General features: G+C 40.7%; 1 protein-coding gene across 1 annotated transcript; it reads left to right on the forward strand.

Moving 5' to 3' along the window:
* The first annotated feature begins 1,125 nt into the window (after positions 1-1,125).
* Positions 1,126-11,721, forward strand: NDUFAB1 (NADH:ubiquinone oxidoreductase subunit AB1). Its single transcript, XM_072603797.1, has 5 exons — positions 1,126-1,566; positions 8,966-9,088; positions 9,669-9,756; positions 10,740-10,852; positions 11,578-11,721. The coding sequence occupies exons 1-4, from the start codon at positions 1,141-1,143 to the stop codon at positions 10,829-10,831; spliced, it is 729 nt and encodes a 242-aa protein (XP_072459898.1). The 5' UTR covers positions 1,126-1,140; the 3' UTR covers positions 10,832-10,852; positions 11,578-11,721.
* The last annotated feature ends 7,041 nt before the right edge of the window (positions 11,722-18,762 follow it).

An 18,762-nucleotide genomic window follows, 5' to 3' on the forward strand; every position in this document is an offset into this window, starting at 1 on the left:
TGCTTTGGAGCATTTTGGAGTATTTGTTTTTAGAATCAGTGGACCACAGTAAGGTGAGGGCATCGGATTGGATGACTTCTAAGGACCTGTCTAGGTTAATAATAACAGTTAAAAAAAGCATTTCACAAATATGATATCACTTTATTCTCATGAAAACCCTGAGATATAGGTGTTATCATTGTCTTTATTTTGCAGATGAGGAAACTGAGGTAAACAGGGTTAAATGACTTGCCCAGGGTCACACAACTTGTAAGAGTCAAAGGTTGGATTTGAACTCAGGTCTTCCTGACTCCAAGTCCAGGGCTCTGTCTCCCCCAGAATCCTAAGATCCTATTTGATTTGAAAAGTGACGAATGATGTTGGTAAGACCTTAAAAAAAAAACACCCCAACCTCACTCCCAACTATAGTCATGTGCTTTCCTTAAAAACAAAGTTTCATGAGAAATTTCACCTTAGACATTTATACAAATATCTAAATTTGCTTAGTGCCTAATTATGCTTAATTACTTACACGACATAAAGCATTCTACTCCTTTTTCTGCATATTCTCTCCCCATTATATTGTAAGTTCCTTCAGGACAGGGATTGTCATTTGCCTCTTTTTCTATCCTCATAGCACAGTGCCTGGCATATTTGTTTTTCAGTAGTGTCTGACTCTTTCTGATTTGTTTTCTTGGCAAACCTACTGCAGTAGTTTGCTATTTCCTTCTCCAGCTCTTTTTACAAATGAGGAAACTGAGGCAAACAGCGTTCAGAGACTTGCCCAGGGTCATACAGCTAGTTAAGTGTATGAACTTAGGTCTTCCTGATTCCATGCCCTGCTCCCTGCCCGCTGCACCACCTAGTTGTCCTGGCCTGGCATTTAATAAATGTTTGTTGACTGACTGATCCCAAGCCCTGATCAGAGATTCTTTGTCTTTCCATTCTCGTTCACTTTTCTTCCTATGATGGATGGGCAGGGTGTGGTTTGCTCCACTTCCATTTTCCTAGTTTGGTTTTTCTATTATTTTCATTGGGGCTTTCCAAATTTCTTTGTATCCTCCTACCTGCATTACAATTTCATTAAATGGAAGGGACTTTTTTTAGCTGCTCAGGGTGCTTGTGGGCGCTTGTGGTCCTGTTTTTCAGGGCAGGCTCAGGATGCTGAGCAACCAGCCACACATGAAGCCAGGCAGGGAAGCCCCAGGGTTCCTTCCCTGTGCGCTCTTCCCATTTCTGTCTTCCAGAGCACAGGCTACCTTTCTCTGGCCACCAGGGGACGCTGCTTCTAAAGAGCGCCCTGGCTGCCAGAAGGGCCCCCGGGACGGCAGCTCTGGGTTCTTGCTCTCGTTGCTCCTTCCTGAAGGAGGGAGGCGGGGCCTGCGCTTTGCACTCTGGGTCGGCGTAGCCATGGCGGCCCGTGTCCTCTCCGCCTGTGTCCGCCGCCTGCCCGCGGCCTTGGCGCCGCCGTCCCGGCCCCGGGCCCCCGCGCTCGCCCTGGTCCGCCCGCTCGGCTCGGCCCCGTGCGCGGCGGCGGGCCGGAGGAGGAGGACGGCAGCGGCGGTGTCTGCCCCTGCACACATGCCGGTGAGGGAGGCGGAGCGCGGCGGGCGGGCGGGCCCGCGGGCTGGCGGTGACTTTGCCCGGCCCGCAGGGGTCACGGCCGGGCCGGAGGCCGTGGGGGAGGGCGCGGCCGATGGGGCTGGCCGGGGCGCAGCTGGAGAGGGCCTTGGCCTGCCCGCACGGTCTTGGCTAAGGGTCAGAGGCCGGCGAAGGTCACAGCACCCCCAGGCCCCTGTCCCGGGGCGCCGGGCCTGCCTGGACCCCTGCACGCCCCGCAGGGCAGAACTCGGGCCGGAGCCGGAGGGAGTGCTGGGGGAGGGGGCGGGAGGACCTCCCTGAGCAGGGCCCAGCAGTCCGAGGTTGGGATCCTCTGCCTTTTCGGCGTCGAGAGCTGCAGAACCAGGCCCCAGAACTTCGGGTTCCAGACCGAGGAGGAGGACGGGGAGCACCCTCCCCTCCCCACGTGGGCCTTTACCGGGAGGGAGTTCCCACCCCGAGCCTTGGCAGTATTTGAAGGATTTCGTGGAAGTGGTTTGTCCACGTCCGGGGTGTTCGAGCAGAGGTGGGATAATCCCCGCTCGAGGGCCTGAGAACCAGCCCTGGGGAGCCCGGAGAGGTTTGTCCTCGCTGCTGGGGTGCCCTTGGGCGAGTCATTCGCCTTCTCCGCTCCTAAAACGAAGGAGCTCCCAGTTCGTTTCTAGCTTTGCAGTTGTTTGGGGAGGTTTACAATGCAGGACTTTCCGGCTTTCTCTTAACCTCCAAGGCAAAGAGACACCCTAGCCTGATCTGAAAGGATTAAAATTGAGGGATTTGAAGAGGAAAGGTTATTGTTTTCCTAGTTTCTGACTTTCAGAGAATTGAGGATTTGGATGTGCTCTAGGGATAATGTTTGGGAAAGGCGCTGGAGAAAGTTGGTCCACGAAAAGGGATTTCTTCTGACCATAAAAAATTTCTCCACATATTTCCTTTCTTCTTATGGGCATCTGATGGTTAAAGAGGAGACCAGATGGTTTAATGATGAAGCTGTACCTCCACACACAGCAGGCAGTAAGCTCTCCATTAATGGTAAAGAAGGGTACTGGGGGCTTACACCTGGTTGCCTCAGGTAAGAAGAATCACCCTGTGATTGAAGCAGGTTCATTAGACTCAGGGAACACAGATTAGTTTAGGGAGAATTGTGTTGAAAACTCTAGGTGGATTAGAATGTTAGGAAGCTTTAGAAATTTAGAAACAATTTAAACTCACTTTATAGATGTAGAAACTGAGGCACAGAGAAGGGAAATAATTAGATTACACTATTAGCAGCAAACTAGAACTCATTTGCCCTGACCCTAATACTAATATCTTTCTATTGAACTGTACTACTGTTAGTTGAACTTCAAAATGCTAAAATAACCACTGGATGATATAGGAAAGATGAGTTGGTGGAGTTGTTGAGTAATTGTATTACTGGGGCTCTTACTGCTATAGCCTGAAGGTAGATAATCTGAAACTGTTAGTTGTTGCTATTCCAATAATTAACATGTTGCTGTATCCAGCAATGTTTTCCAAAGGAACTTTGGGTTATCATTGCCACGTTGGTGAACATCCAAGTAACATCATAATTTGTTGGTAAACGGTAACTGACCATATGTTCTTAGAAAATATTTCCCATAGATTTTGGAGATGTCTGGGGGCAGTTCCACCTAAATTAATATTGAAAGTTCTTTAGAGGACTCTCCAATTAGGTTGGATTGGTCATAGGATGGATTCAAATTAAATTGATTTAAATTATTAGTCACAGTTTTTTTCCTCCAGAAAGTGTATTTTCATTTAGTCTATAATGAATACATACTCATATCAACTCATTATATGACCTTTAAAGTCATTTAGTCCAACTGTTTTGCATGACATGGAGTTAGTCTATGTAAGTAGCTAAAGTAAGTAGTAGTGGAGCCAAAACTGAATTCTAGTTTCTTTTCTAAAAAGATATATATCTTAAAAAAAAGAAAAAAAGATATACATCTATATTTTACAACAGTGATTTGCTTGAATAATTTTTCATTTTCAGCAAGTGATTTATTTCAGTGCTAATTTAAACTACTTTTGAAAGATCATTTCCAAGCCTTTCTGTGAACCACAGATCTGGGGGAAAATTTTTGTTAAGCTAAGTTATAAAAATGACAACATCAATGATGCTTTGAAATTGTTTGATTTACCTTTGAGAAGAAATTTGTGTATTTCAGATGTGTACTTTCTTTGGCAAACAGTATTTTAACCAAAAACATACTTTTTGAATTTGATCGAAGATTTATTTTTCTTGACTATTCAGAACAGAGCCAAAAATGAAGGAGGAGGCAAACAAGATATTTGATCAAACATAATAGATTTCACCAAGCTCATTTTACTCAGGACAGAGCTTCTTACTCCATACTCAGATGTGACTTAACTCTTATTTTGGCCATAACTATAATAATCCTGATAATCTGACTTCTTACTGGGCAGCAGCTTAGAGGAATTACTAATGAAATGCAGTAACACTGATAATAGCATGAAGTGGCAGCTGACAGTAACTGAAAGCAAATCTGTTGGAAACTATAAAAAGCAGATAAGAATCCAGAAAAGTAGGAGCCATAGAGCAGACCATTGGACTCTTACTTGATCATCCCTTACGCATCATTGTAGCATAGAATGATATTCTTTTACTGTAATGATCCTAAGTGAATGTTGAAAGGTTGAATTGTGTTCATTGCATTCTATTTAAGAATACAGGGAAGAATATAATGCATTTGTAAAAAATTTCCATTGAAATAGTTACAATTTGAAAAGAAGCTGGCAATTCAAGGAAGGGAAGGGAAGAGAATAAGCATTTATATTGTGCCTGCTGTGTAACTGGCACCGTACTAAGTGCTTTACGATACCATTTGATCCTCGAAACAACCTTGCAAGGTAGGTGCTATTATCCCCATTTTACAGATGAGACTGAGGCAAACAGAGGTTAAGTGACTTTCCCAGATTACACAGCTAGTGCCTTAGCCTGTATTTGAACTGGGTCTTCTTGACTTCGAGGCCCAGCACGCTATCCACTGAACCAAAATCCACTCCTCTGTCTTGTTCTCCTTTCTTTGACCCCTGCCTTCTTTCAGATTCTCTTAACATCTCATCTTTTTCTTCTTTAATTTGTGAGCTAAGCAATAACTCTAATTATGATAGCTCAGTATCAGAGTTGTGCTAGTGATATGCCTTTTTCAGAAAAAAGGATAGTAGTACATTTAAAATTGTAATTAGATAGGAGAATTCTAGGAAGATGTTGGAGTAGGTCAGTACTCCAAATTCCCTCCCCAGGAAAAGACAGAACTTTTCCTCAGAGAGAATGTAGAGCAACAGAAGTAAACTAAAGTTAGGGTAAAAGCAGTTCTAAGTCAAAGCAGACAACCTAAAGAAACCCTAGGAAACCTCACCTTCTGGGGCTGAGGTTCTGCCTGAGTGAAGTACAGATGTCTCCAGGCCAACTTTGTGGAATCAACCAACAACAAGCCCTGGGAGCAGCTGGGGTGAGAGGCAACCTCTGCCTTAGAAACTTCATTCTCAAGAATGGTGTTGGGGACGGGGTCTGTTGACTGAGGAGACCACTGAAGGACCTTCCATTGTTGAGGGATGCCACGCATAGCTGTGCTGACCAAACTTGCCCTGGACCATCGAAGTAGGGAGAAGGATCTAGCATATACCTGGTGAGTGCAGTAGGAGCAGGAATTCTGCTGGCTGAGGACACTTGGAAGAGAGCAGAGTCCCTGGTTTCAGTTCCAGAGCAGAGAGGATGGCTGTAGTTTGCAGTCACTAGAGGGACAACAGGCTCTAACCCTGGTTTTGGAGTGGAGAGCTGAGCTCAAGGTTGAGCCCCAGGGCAGAAGATAACAGAAAGAAGGACCTGAGGCTTGGGGGATCATTCCCCCATACTTTGGGACTAGAACTTGATTGTACTAATAGTTGCTAAAAACAATAAAACAAATAAAAACCTGTAAGCAAAGGAGAAAGAACTCAAACATAGAAAACTACAATGGGAATAGAGAAGATCTGGATTCATATTTAGAGAAGGGTAATGGGGCTAGGAAGGCCATTCCTTCAGTGAGAAACGTCAAATGGTCCCAAGCACAAAAAGTTCTTGGATGAACTTAAAAAGGACTTTAAAAATCCAATAAGAGAGCTCAAGGAAAAATTAGGAAAAAAAATAAGAGCAATCCAAGAAAATTATGAAAAGAAAGGTTAAATAGAGAATCAAAAACTTAAGAAAATAATTCCTTGAAAACTAGAATTGGGCAAAAGGAAGCTCATAGTCTAAGAAACCAAGAAATAAAATAGAAAAAAGATGAAAAATAGAAGAGAATGTGAAATATCCCATCAGAAAATTGATCTGGAAAACATTGAGGAGAAATAATATGAGAGTAGTCTGCCTGAAAATTACAGTAAAAAAAGAAACTTGATATGGTATTATAAGAAATTATCAAGGAAAATTGCCCTGAAGTTCCAGAACAAGAAGACAAAGCAGAAATGGAAAAAATTCATTAATCACCACCTGAAAGAGATCTCAGGAGGAAAACTCACAAGACTATGATAGCTGAGTTTCAAAGCTTCTTGGTTAAGGAGAAAAATTGAAAGCAACAAGAAAACAAATATTGTGCCGTTACAGTAAGGATTACATGTATTGACACAGCAAAAGGGAAACGTGCATTGAAGAATTAGTGCTAGACAGATATTGAAATAATAAAGCCAGGCCCAGAGAGAGGAGCTCAAAGGCGCTTGTATCTTATAGGCCCCAGATACTGTGGAGCTTTGATGAGAGAAAAGAGGCAAGGGAGACAGATCATCCCTTTTGCTGTGTCACTGAATCATAATAGAAAACCATCACCAGTGACCTCAAGTAGGTGTGAGTTGCTGCAAACACCAAAGCTTCTGTCCTAGTGCCCTTCTTTACCATTACTGGAGAACATTAGAACTTACTGCCTGTTGTGTGGAAACACAGCTTCATCATTAAACATCTAGTCTCCTCTTTAACCATCAGATGCCCATATAACAGGCTTTGTTGCCAGGACATGGACTAGAGAACTAGGACTTCAAATATGAGGCCCAGCCAGAAACCAAAAGGATGCAGTATATCTTCACGATTTGTGCCATCTTATTTTACAGTTTTTCATCGTAGATAATTTGTATTTCAGCTAGTTTATGGGCTAAGCTAATCTTAGTTAGTCTTTTGAGTTAGCCTAGACCAACCACCACTTATAGTATTTCTGTGGGAAAGTGTGTTCTAAACTGTAAACAAATGAACTTTTGCACCACAGCCTGTGTGTGGTGGGGCTTCTTCTTGTGAACATTGGAGAATGGGCTGGAAAGTGGGTGAAAATGAACACTTTTTATCTCACTCAGGCTATAGCATAATTTGTACATAGCAGTGAGTCAAAAAGACCTGGGTTCAGGTACTGCCTCTGCCACTTAACTAGTAACGTGTTCAAGTGTAAGTCACTTCACTCATTTTCCTCATTTGTAAAATGATCATCATAATACTTGTTCTGTCTACTTCAGAGGTTGTTCTGAGGAACGTACTTTGTGAAGTGCTGTATAAATATGAACTTATTTCTGTAGCAGATACTTAATAAATACTTGTTTGAATATTGTGTAGAGTCCCTGAAATCTAGTTAGGTAATAAGATCTGTGACAGCGAGGGTGTATCGTTATATTAAAGCAAATACCAGTAACCTTTTTTTAAAGTAAAAAAGAGGCAGAATTTGATATTTATTGAAGGTAGTGTCTGTGTTTCCTAAGTCAGAACTATTCTGCAGAGCAGTACTTCCATGAAATTGTTCAGTTTTGGGCCCAACTTGTCCATTTAGACTGTCTAAAGAAGTTTAAATATACTGATGGATGAGCACTGTACGTCATCCATCTTACTGCATGTCAGATTGTGGACTTTCTTTTTTTCTGTGCAGATTATAAGAGACTAAGTCAGCTTTTAGAAGACCAGCCTAGTTAAGTTCAGAGAGGTTTGTCATCAGTGGCCTGGCCCCTTGGTAATGATTTATTTGGCCTTGGCAGCCATTCTCACTGGTAGAATATTGGTATTAAAAAGATATCTGAATTCTTTACTGTTCACTATTCTGTTCGCTTTTGTAGTTCAGAGTATGAGGGTGGTAGGAGAATTGGTCACTTCAGAGAAGTGGAGAAAACTGGAATGGGAGCTGTAAGACATGGAGACAAGGGACTGTTACTTCAAAAAAAAAGTTTACAGGAAGTAAGAAGATAGGGACCTTTGGTAGTAAAAGTGTTGCTGTTGTTTAGTTGTGTCTGATTCTTTGTGACCCTGTATGGGGTTTTCTGGCAGAGAAACTGGAATGGTTTGCCATTTCTTTCTCCAGTGGATTAAGGCAAATGGTGTAAGTGACTTGCCTAGAGTCACACAGCTAGTGATTATCTGAGGATAGATTTGAACTCAGGTCTTCTTGACTCCAGGCCCAGCATTTATCCACTGCACCACCTAGCTACCCCAGTAAAATTTTGGTGGACCTCTACAAATTTATTGTGGATGGAAGCTAGGAAAGAGTATCTTATTGGTAGTTATTGGAGGATAAAGTATATGCAGTTCTCTTTGATTCCTGGTTAGAAAGTTTTCATTATCAGTAAACAGTTTAGTAAATAATCCTCATGATATAAATGAATGGCACGAACAGCCTTTTATATCTGTGTAGTAGCTGATATCTATGGGATGGTCTCATGATGATGTATCCCCTTTCTTACGAGAAGCAGCCAGTTGTAGTAGAGCAAGCATTGGACTAGTAGTCAAGGAACTTTGGATCTAGTTTTAGTTCTGTCACTACCTTGGTGTGGGGCTTTGAACAAATCTTCTTCTCCCTGGACTTCAGTTTCCTTTTCTTTAAAATGAAGATATTTGGCTGATTCAGCACTAATGTTCTTTGATTTTAATTGTTTTTTGTTTGTTTTTGGGAGGCAATTGGAGTGACTTGCCCAGTGTTATGCAGAGCTAGTAAGTGTCTGAAGTCAAATTTGAACTGAGGTCAAAGCCTGACTCCAGGGCCTGCGCCTTATCCACTGCACCACTTAGCCGCCCAGTTTTAGTATTTTAAGGATTCAGATATCCAGTGTGATATTTGTATCTGTGCTGGGCTCCTTCTCTATAAGTTGGGCTTAATAATACTTGCACTACTCTACCTTAGAGGGTGGTTGTGAGAAATATGCATTATAAACTTAAATCACTAGATGTGTGAATTGTTATTAGTGTGTCTACCTGATACCATTTGTATATTTCTTCACAGTTAGATGAGATTCTAAAAAAAACTCAACACATTTGTGAAAGAGCTATGTGTTTGTGAGTTTCCAATGGTTCATTTCAGAAGCACTATTAAATGAGTTTGCTGTGCTTTTTATCTTTTTCTAGGTTTCAGGAATATTCCTACAGTTGAGCCGCCAATATAGTGACTTGCCTCCTCTGACGCTGGAGAGCATTACAGACCGTGTCCTCTATGTCTTGAAACTATATGATAAGATTGACCCAGAAAAGGTAATTGATATATTTGGGAAAATTGTCCCTTGGGGTGTTGGCTGTTTTAATGACTAAACCAAAGTTGGTCATGTTTATCAGAAACATTTTGAATTTGAAAGTTCTTTAGTATAGCCACTATAACTGAGGAAAATGATTATCACTTGGGATATGACTTCTTAGTGCCAGTGAGGTTGGCATCAGGCCATCAGAAACCATATTTCCTCTTTGCACCTTTAAATAGCAGCATATTCAGAACTATTTGCAAAATCATGACTTTATGCAAAACAGTGTTACCAAGAGCAATTAGAAACAAAGTTAGAAGCAGACTGTTAGCTCCTGTTGCCCTGTTCAGGTCCTTGGTGATCAGGTGAGCATTGTTACCCTTGGGTTTCATGATATATTAGAGTTTAGTTATAAAGTATCAATGATAGTATATTGGAGCAACAGTGCTGTTTTGGGGTGTATTTTACATCATGTTTGACACATGGTACCCCATGTTTTGATGCAGGAAAACTGTCTTTGGTTGGTTCCCTTAGGAAACAAATACTTTTACAAGCTGAATTCCACACTAATTATATTTTGGTTTCATTTTTCTCAGCTTTCGGTATCTTCCCACTTCATGAAAGACCTGGGCTTGGATAGTTTGGACCAAGTAGAAATTATAATGGCCATGGAAGATGAATTTGGTAATAAATCTGTCTGCTGTAATGTATTTACATGTTGTGAGTTGTTTCATGTTGTCAGACAAATCCAGAAAATGACAACATTATGAACTGAGGGTTTTGCTTTAGGATATTGAATATATCGTGCTGCTCTTCTTTGGGAGTATGGATAATGAGTCACTTAAGCATTAAATTGAACCCCAAGAGTGCCCAAAGTTTACATAATACCAGTTAAGGGACTTTAATGATCAGGTGCGTATGGCCTGTTTAAGTGTGGAATTGAGAACTGAAGTTGTTGCATTAAAGGGGGGTTGGAGTAGGTTCAGTAATTTATAGAGAGGCAGATAAATTCGCAGTGCTCAGTACCTTAAGATTTTGAGTTCTAAATTGACCCTCCTGTTCCTCTCCCGCTTATTGAGAGAGCAAGCAGTAGATAGATTACACATGTGAAGTCATACAAAACATTTCCATATTAGCCATGCTCAAAAAAATCCAAAAAACAATAAAAAGCAAGAAATATAAAGTGAAAAAAAAAAGTGTGCTTCAGTTTGCACTCTGAGTTCATCAGTTAAGAGCATTCTTTTTAAATAAGTACTGATGTCTTTGACTTCTTACATCATTATGGTTATTCCCAGGATGCTTCCTTCTCCCATTTCCAGAGAACCATCCCATATAACAAATATTATTTTTTAAGAGGAAAAAAAATCAGCAAAACTAACCAGTGTGTTGAAAAGACCAAAAATGTGCAATATGTAACACCTGTGGACAGAGTGTTCTCATCTATTCATTCAAGTGATGCTTGTTCTTTATAATTTTGTTACATTTACTTTTGATTGTTTGCTGTGTGAGTGTTCTTTTCCATTTACATGTTATAGTTACAGTGTGTAGTTTTCTTCACTTTGTTTACTCCAGTTTGCAACAGTTCATGTAGATCTTTCCATGCTTCTCTGTATTCATCTCATATAATAATTTGTTACAGCATAATATTTTGTTTTCTTTCTTTTCAGGGTTTGAAATTCCTGACACAGATGCTGAAAAGTTAATGTGTCCACAAGAGATTGTAGATTACATTGCAGATAAGAAAGATGTGTACCATTAAAGTCTTTTTTAAAAAAATCAAGTAAGTAATTTATCTTCTATAAAAGATGGTTTTCCATGTAATCAATCTATACACACCTTTTCACATAAAATGTGAGTCTGACTGGAACAAATGCAAATGTCTGTTGGGCATTTTCACCAACATAATATTACAGGCCGAGCCCTTGGCTGGAAAGGGGGAGCCCTGGTTCTAGTCTGGACTTTGTGCCTAGCTAGAGATAGGATTTTGGGCAAGTCATTATCCCTCCTCAGATCTCAGCAATCATGTTTGTAAAATTAGAGTTGGACTAGACTGACATCTGCTGATGTCAGTATTCTGTTATGTTTGGTGGTGCTAGTAGTTAAATTCAGTAATCATTGTTGAGCATTTGCTTTGTACAAGGGAATGTATGAGATGCAGGGAATAAAAAAACCAAAAAAGTCCTTGTTCTCTTTGGTAACCTAGATTAGGAAGGTAAGAATTCTGAGTTGGAGTCAGGAGACATATAGGTTCAAATATCACTGATGTTATCTCTTTTGCCATGGGCAAATAATTTTTAATCTCTCAGAGCTTTTCCTAAATTATAAATTGGGGATGGTATAGTAAGTACCTACTTCACAGGGTTGTGAGGATCATATCAGAATGTATATAAAGCACTTCCTAAACATCAGAGGACTATGCTTATCTCAGGCTCTTCCAGATCTGTTATATTATTCTAAATTTGCTGAAAATTTTTCATTTTTAACTTGCCGTCGTTTTTTACACAGGGAACTTGGATGATCCCAGCGAGTGTCTGAATGTGAGAACACATTACGAGACCGTTGCTGCTTTTGTCGGAGTATTTCTGTTGGAATTATATTTAAGTTGTCTGAATATGTGTTGGCCTTTAAAAAATAAATATATAAAATCAATATTCTCAGGCTTTGATTCTTTGATGCTTTTGCACAGAGCACTGCCTTTGTATTGATGATGTTTAATGTTTTAAAAAAGATCTCATTGTTAAAAGAACATTTATGTCAGATGCAAATGGTTTTTCTGGAATTCAGTATTTGCATCATTGGTTCCCAGACTCAAGTTTTCTCCTTAGTTCATGACCATCCATCTCCGAATAAACATACAAGTTACTTCCAAATCACTTTGTTAGTTGTACAGTTTCATTTTCTCCTGGAGTTAAGAACTAGCATGAAAGACTGATCTCTCATTCCCATCTAAAGGATACTGTTAAGACATAATTTTTACACATACCACTTTTCACCTAGACTTTTGAATGAATCTTGGTAGTTGGATACTTTTTCAGGACTGTAACTTGAAGGGGAGGACAATCAGGAAGGTGGAGAGGACTCCAAATCATACAAAGCATTGACTAGTCAAAGGAACTAGAGTTATTTGACCTTGAGAAGACGTAGATGATACGATCCCCATCTTGCAGTATTTGGAAGACAGTTATGTGGAAATATGATTAGACTTGTTCTCCTTGGCCATAGAAAGCAGAACCAGGAACAGTGCATGAAAAGTTAGCAAGGCAGATTATGGCTTGATTATAACTTGAAAAAACTTACTGTTGAAAGTATAAAGTACTCTCAGGGTATAGAGTTCCTACTTACTGGTAGTCTTCAAGTAGAGCTGACATAACTACTTGGGGATGTTGTAGAGGGAATTCCTTTTCAAGCACAGATTGGATGATGATTTCTGAGATTTCTTTCCGCTCTGAGGCTCTCTGATTTTAAGGATAGAAGGCTTTTTGGCAAGACTCACAGCAGGAGCAAAGGTTTCGGGCTGAGTTTCAGGGGACAGCAAAGAAATACGTCTGGCTGGAGATACTAGTCCGTGGAGAAAGTCTCGAATGTTAGCCGTTGTGATCATTGGGATTAGGTTTTGTCAGCTCAGAGCACAGACATTAAAAGGAAGGCCCAAAGTAATGGTCCTCCCCCGTAACATAGTTTGCATCTAAATGTTGGTTTAATGAAAATGCCCCCAGAGAAAATTTGACCTGACGCCATGGAATCCTAGTTTTTCAGAAAAGCCTGAAGATACCTTTGGGCAAGAACTGCCCTTAATTCTAGCTTCTTGTGCTTGGATAAATGCTTTTAGGTGTTTACAAAGTTAGACAATCTGAAAGTGATAGGCCTGGAAATTTGGGATATTTAAAGGAAAGCAACTCAAATAATAGCTTTGAATGTATCATATTTGGGTATTTTGCTTTTTCCGTTTTCTTCCTTGGAGGTAGAAATACTGGATAGATTTGCACAATTGAGGATACGGTACAGAGGAAAGGATCTAGATTTCAGCCCAGATTTTGTCCTTGGACATGTTCTTTCATCTGTTTCCTTTTTGGAAAGAAGGATTGTAATTTCTGCCCTTGGAGATTTGCATGGAGGCACCTACAGAATTGTATTGGTAGAGGTGGTTTTGTCAGCTGGAGCTCCCTGTGAAGATGAAGTAACAGCTCTAAATCAAAAAAGTCAAGAACCTTTGCCTGGGGTTGTCACAGAGTTGTAAGCATCAAATTAAAGCGGATATAATTGCTTCCAAATCATAATGAATAATACAGACAACAGTAGTTACAAAAAACTCCTCCAAAAGATTGTCTGTTCAATAGCAGCAATCCTGAACTATTCTTGCTCTGCCACTGAACTACCTATGTTTCCAGGCAAGTGATTTTATCTCTGGGCCTCAGTTTCCTTGTCTATAGTGAGATATTAGACTAGGTGATCTCAGGAAGGGACTTAATCCCTTCTAGCTCTCCCTCTCCCTCTCTCTCTCTCTCTCTCTCATAAACCAAGAAACCTAGTGTTTTATACTACTCATTCTACCACCAGTTACCCAGTTGTTCTCTACAAAGGCTGATTGTTCTTTCTGAGGAAAAAGAGAGAAGGGTATAGTTTTTGCAAATACATGTGAGAGGTCAGTGAGAGGATTCTCAGATCAGCTGAGGAATCAACCAAGCAACCTGATTACTATACTATACTGCCCATTATTTACAACAAGGGTTATTAATCAGGGGTCCATGAACTTATTTTTAAAAAATGTTTCACTGACTCTTTCAGTGTACTTGGTTTGCTTTTCCCCACTGTTTCCTGCTTCTCGTCCTTCCTATCTGAGCCCTCATCTAGGTTACACTCACTGACCACGGGTGCCCCACGGATTCTCTCCTGTCCTTGTTCTTCCACTCTTACTTTACATGGTAATCTCATCAGATCCCGTGGATTTCATGAACATCTCTACGCAGATGACTCCCTTTGCTCCCCACCTTCTTCAGGGCAGCGACTTCTTGCTACTCCATGAACAATAACACTCCATCTCTTAGCTCTGACCATTTTCTCTTGCTGTCCCTCATACCTGGAATCGTCTCTACATCTCCTGCCGTTCTCTAAGTACCAACTAAAATTCCACCTTCTCTAAGAAGCCTTTGCTAACACCTTCTGGTGCCTTCCCTTTGTTATTTCCTGTTATTTGTGTGTTATCTCTCCTCCACCTCCCCTCCCCCCCAATTAGATTGTGAGCTTCTTGAGGGTAGGGCTTGCCTTCTGCCTTTGTATCCCCAGTGCTTAGTACAGTGCCTGGCATATAATAGGTACTTAATAAATGTTTGTTGACTGACCTTTGTAATGCTGTGTACTTTATGAATTTAAAAACATGATTCTGAGGAGCTCATACGTTTCACTAGACTGCCAAAAGGGTCCATGATACAAGTTTAAGAGACCCAGGACTTAGAGGAAGCTACAGGGCACTCCCCTCAATAGGAATGCGGGTGTGCCTACAGATGTTTTACTAATAGGACTTAAGGGAGTGCCTAATGACAGGCTGGCTGATCAGTGCACCTACCTTGTGGCCTGTAAAAGCTAGCTGGTCATACCCTTAGGATTCCTCTCTATCTTTTCCCTTGTGCCCCATTCTTCTAGAATGAAGCAAGGGAATTCTCCCCCACCCCCTCTGCTCCTCACAGCAATGGTACACTGGAAGCATACAGCCATTGTGGACAAGGGCTTTCCCATGTTATTGCTGAACCCTAACCTCCAATGCAGAGGAAGAGGGGATTTTTAATTCCTGGCAGCGTTAACTCCCCAAATCTAACCTAACCAGAGAAGGGAGATTTCCTAGGCAGCATCAGTTTTCAAAGTTCTTTTGTGATCAACTCCCATATTTAAATGTTCCTGAATTTGAGAGTTCTGGCACTGGACCTCCTGGAGAAAGATTTCCTGTTGCAGCATGCTCCTTGGAGAAAGTAGGGGATGATAATACACGTAGTTCCCACATGGCATCCTACTTTGAGAGCCAGACCAGTGACATACTGACACAGCAAAGGTCCAATGTTAAGGCTGTTGCTTATTCAACCTCAAAGTATAGTACCCTTCTAAAGGGAATTTAAAGCATACTATGACACTATGAGGAGACTCAGTAATTAACTAGCCTTTTGTGGGAAAGTGGGCCTTGCCAGAGCGGCAAATGGTTGTCCCAACACCAAAACTAACTTCATTTCCATTCTATGGAGAGTTGATGAGCTGTTTGAGTGGTTTCTGTTTTTGTATTTGTTCGTGGGTTCCTTAGCACCTTGCTCATTTTCTGTGGTGCGAAATAAAGGCTGTACTGTATCCAATACATGTGTTGTAATACCCTGAGTGCCTCTGCAGAGAAGTTGGGTGCCCTGCCATCCTTTCTTGGGGAAACCTAGAGATGAGCTTTACCTAAATTCTGCTTTGGTAATTTTCTTGGATTAGTTCCAGGTAGGAGCAACTAGAGGACTGACTTTTGGTCAGACTGCCATGATTGGGCCTGGTCTTGTTGAGCCTCGGGAAATTTCTGCAAACACCTGAGAAACATTTGGCAGAGAGGGCCACTATTGAAATTTGAATTTGTGACAGTGTCACATGTGACTTGGTTTCTCTTTCTTGGTGTCTTTTGAGACCAGATTGACCTAGGATAATGTGGAAAATGGTTCTTTAAGATCTTGGTTTTATTTAGAAGGGATGTAAGTTTTCTTCTTTTCCATATGAAAGCAGATAACTAATATCTTAAAGTCCTAATTTTCTCTTATGAATTTGGATTAGTTAATGAGATAGCCCTTAGATTTCAGTACCTTGACTCTTTGGAGGAATATCCTGTTATATTTATGTGGTTATCTGTGAGTGTCCTTTGAAATTCTACTTTTATAAGCAGATGAACTTAAGTTTCAGGCAAAATTCTAGAATATTTTTTAAAAGGATGGTTTGTGAACATTTTGAAAGGGAAATGGTCTTCTCTACTAGCTAGGATGGACCCGTGAAGAACAAGCCATGCAAGATTCCATGTATCCTATTGACATTTTGTCCTTTTCCAGTGCCTAGCATGATGCTCTGCATATAATAAATACTTAAACAAAATGAATTAATAAACTTAACTTCCTTTATTGATACTTACTAGACTGAGAGATGGAGAGAATGTCATATATTTAACATACCTGGATTTTGATAAGGCAAATATGGCTCTTGTGGACAATGGAAATGGAAAGAGGGTGTAGGAGTACAGTTGGAACTAGTTTAATGATCAGACCTAAAGAGTGGTGATTAAGGGAAATTTTTTTTTTAGGGAGATCTTTAGTGAAGGACCTATGATTTTGGGTGTATACTGTTCAACACTTTTTATCAGTTACTTGGAGGAAGGTATGAAAAACACTCATCAGATTTTCAGATGACACATCTCAAATGCATAACTAATGTATGACAGAATCAATATCCAAAAATTATCAACAGATTGGAAAGATAGACTGAATCCAATAAATCCATTAGATAGTAAATATGCAGTCCTATTCTTGGGTTAAAATAAACTGCCCAAGTACCAGAGGGGTAAGATTTGTCTAAGTAACAATTCATGTGAAAAGGACCTGGGGGTTTCAGTAGCGGCCAAAAGAACCCTAATTTTAGGAGGCATTGTTAGCAGCTAAGTATCGATGATGGGTGGTCATGGTTTTGCTATGCTGTGCCCTGGTTAGATCACATCTGGAGGCAGTGTGGTGGATAGAGTACTGCCCTTCAAGTCAGAAGTTGTTTGGAGATCAGGCTGTGCTGCTCTTTGGCTGTATATCCTCTTTGGGCCAACCAGTTTATTTACCAATGGCTGGACTAGATGATTTCTAAGGTCAGTCCACCTTTAACATTAAATAAGTATGATATTCAGGATGGGGCATCATATTTCAGGAAGTAAAGCTGGAGTGTGTCCAGAGTGGGGCAGCAAGTATGGTGAGAAGATGCAAAGCCACTGTATACAGTGATCAGCTGAATGACCTGGGGATGTTTATCTTCAAGAAGAGACTTTGGGGGAAGTGGGACTTTACTTTAAAAACTGGAAAGTCAGTTATTGGAAGAAGGTATCAGACAAGGTAGAACCAGAGGCTGGAAATTATAGGCAAGCAGGCTGACTTGATGAAAATTAAAACTTTTCAGATTTGAAATGGGCTGCTATATGCTTCCCATCACTTCAGGTCTTTGGTTAGAGGCTAAATACTTACTGAGGATAAGATAGGATTCCATATTGAGGAATGGGTTAGACTGGATGACCCTTTGGTTCTTTTCTCTTGAGTTGCTGTATTCTAATTCTGAAGGAGATTGTAGGCACCTGTAAGAGATCAAATGCATTCTCCAGTTTGAGCAATAAAAATGGATTTTCTCCATTTTAGGGAGAAAAGGGTGAAATTCCAGGCAAATTAAGACTTCCTGTTCTATTTATTCTCCTGGCCCCTCTCACAGCAGGGAGACTAGACTTTTGTTTGGGGGAGGTGTGATTTTTAGAAGAGGTGGCATAGTCACTGCACTTCTTGGAAGCTGGAGGATGGAAAGATTCTCATTAAAATGGTTCTACTCATCTTAGAAGTCCGGTCTGAGACTGAAAAAAGTCATTTCATCAGATCTATTGAATGTCCTGATAAATGCATGTCTGCTTTCCCATCCTCTCCATTAGCACCCTCTCTGCCAACACCAGGGTCATTTTGTCATAGGAGGGCAGCAGTAGTCTGGATTTACTCAGCTTGAAGTGCGGTTGCCAGTTCTTATCATAAGCCATCCTCTTTCTTCCTTCTGCTTCTGCAGTGTTCAGTTTGATTTGGACCCTAATTGCTCAGTTTCTCATAGGGTCATCCCTGAGAACACCCTAGCCAAATCTCTGCATTGAAGCCATTATATCCTTGAGAAGCTTTGCATTTGAGAGGACACCTGCCAAGTCACTTAACATTTTGTGGGCTAAGTTTCCTCATCTATAAAATTTAGGCATTAGATATGAGCTGTAAAGATACGTTAGATAGGATCTGATTTATATTCTAAATCTTATCCTTTTTGGGATATTAGAGTTTAGCACAGGAAAAATCCTGAGTTTGTTCATAAGTTAAGTTGGATGGGCCAACAGATCTTATTTGGGATGGACTTCTGTGGCACCTGAGGCCTTCCCCTTGGCTGGCAAACAGGACCAGTTCTGAGCAGGTGGAATGGGAGTTAAGAGCATGTAGGATGGGGATCAAGTTAAGTCGCAAAAAAATTCATAAATGATTGTTTTTGGAAAAGGTGCACTTGACCTTGAAGAGAGGTGGTTTGGTTCTGTCCTGTGGGAAAAGGGATTCTCACATCTTATGCCAGTGTTCTAGAGATAGAACTAATTCTGCTTATCTTATCATTCATTGAGTTAGGAATTCTATTTGGATGGCCCTTTGAATTGGCGGGCATCCCCAAGAAAATTTTGGCATGTCCAATGTAAGGACTCCTGGAGATGTTTTGTCTATTCCTCCATTTAGATCATTCTGTGTACTAAGGGGAATCAATTTTGTCCTATCCATTTCTCATGTTCTCCCAACTTATTCTGTTCCTTCCTGCTTTTTCTTATGATTAAAATTACTAAACACTTCTGGTTGTGGAAAACATTCTTTTGAGGTTCAAAAGCTCACTGAAGAAAACAGTTCTTTAAAAATTAGAATGGAACAGATAGAGGCT

This window comes from Notamacropus eugenii, chromosome 1 (assembly GCF_028372415.1).
Source record: "Notamacropus eugenii isolate mMacEug1 chromosome 1, mMacEug1.pri_v2, whole genome shotgun sequence".
Lineage (NCBI taxonomy): Eukaryota > Metazoa > Chordata > Mammalia > Diprotodontia > Macropodidae > Notamacropus > Notamacropus eugenii.

Excerpts from the sequence above, each read along its gene's own strand:
- NDUFAB1 (XM_072603797.1), top strand. The coding sequence starts at position 1,141 with ATGCTGAGCAACCAGCCACACATGAAGCCAGGCAGGGAAGCCCCAGGG. Across the intron at positions 9,089-9,668 it reads ATAAGATTGACCCAGAAAAG|CTTTCGGTATCTTCCCACTT; the intron begins GTAATTGATATA and ends CATTTTTCTCAG. Across the intron at positions 9,757-10,739 it reads GGCCATGGAAGATGAATTTG|GGTTTGAAATTCCTGACACA; the intron begins GTAATAAATCTG and ends CTTTCTTTTCAG.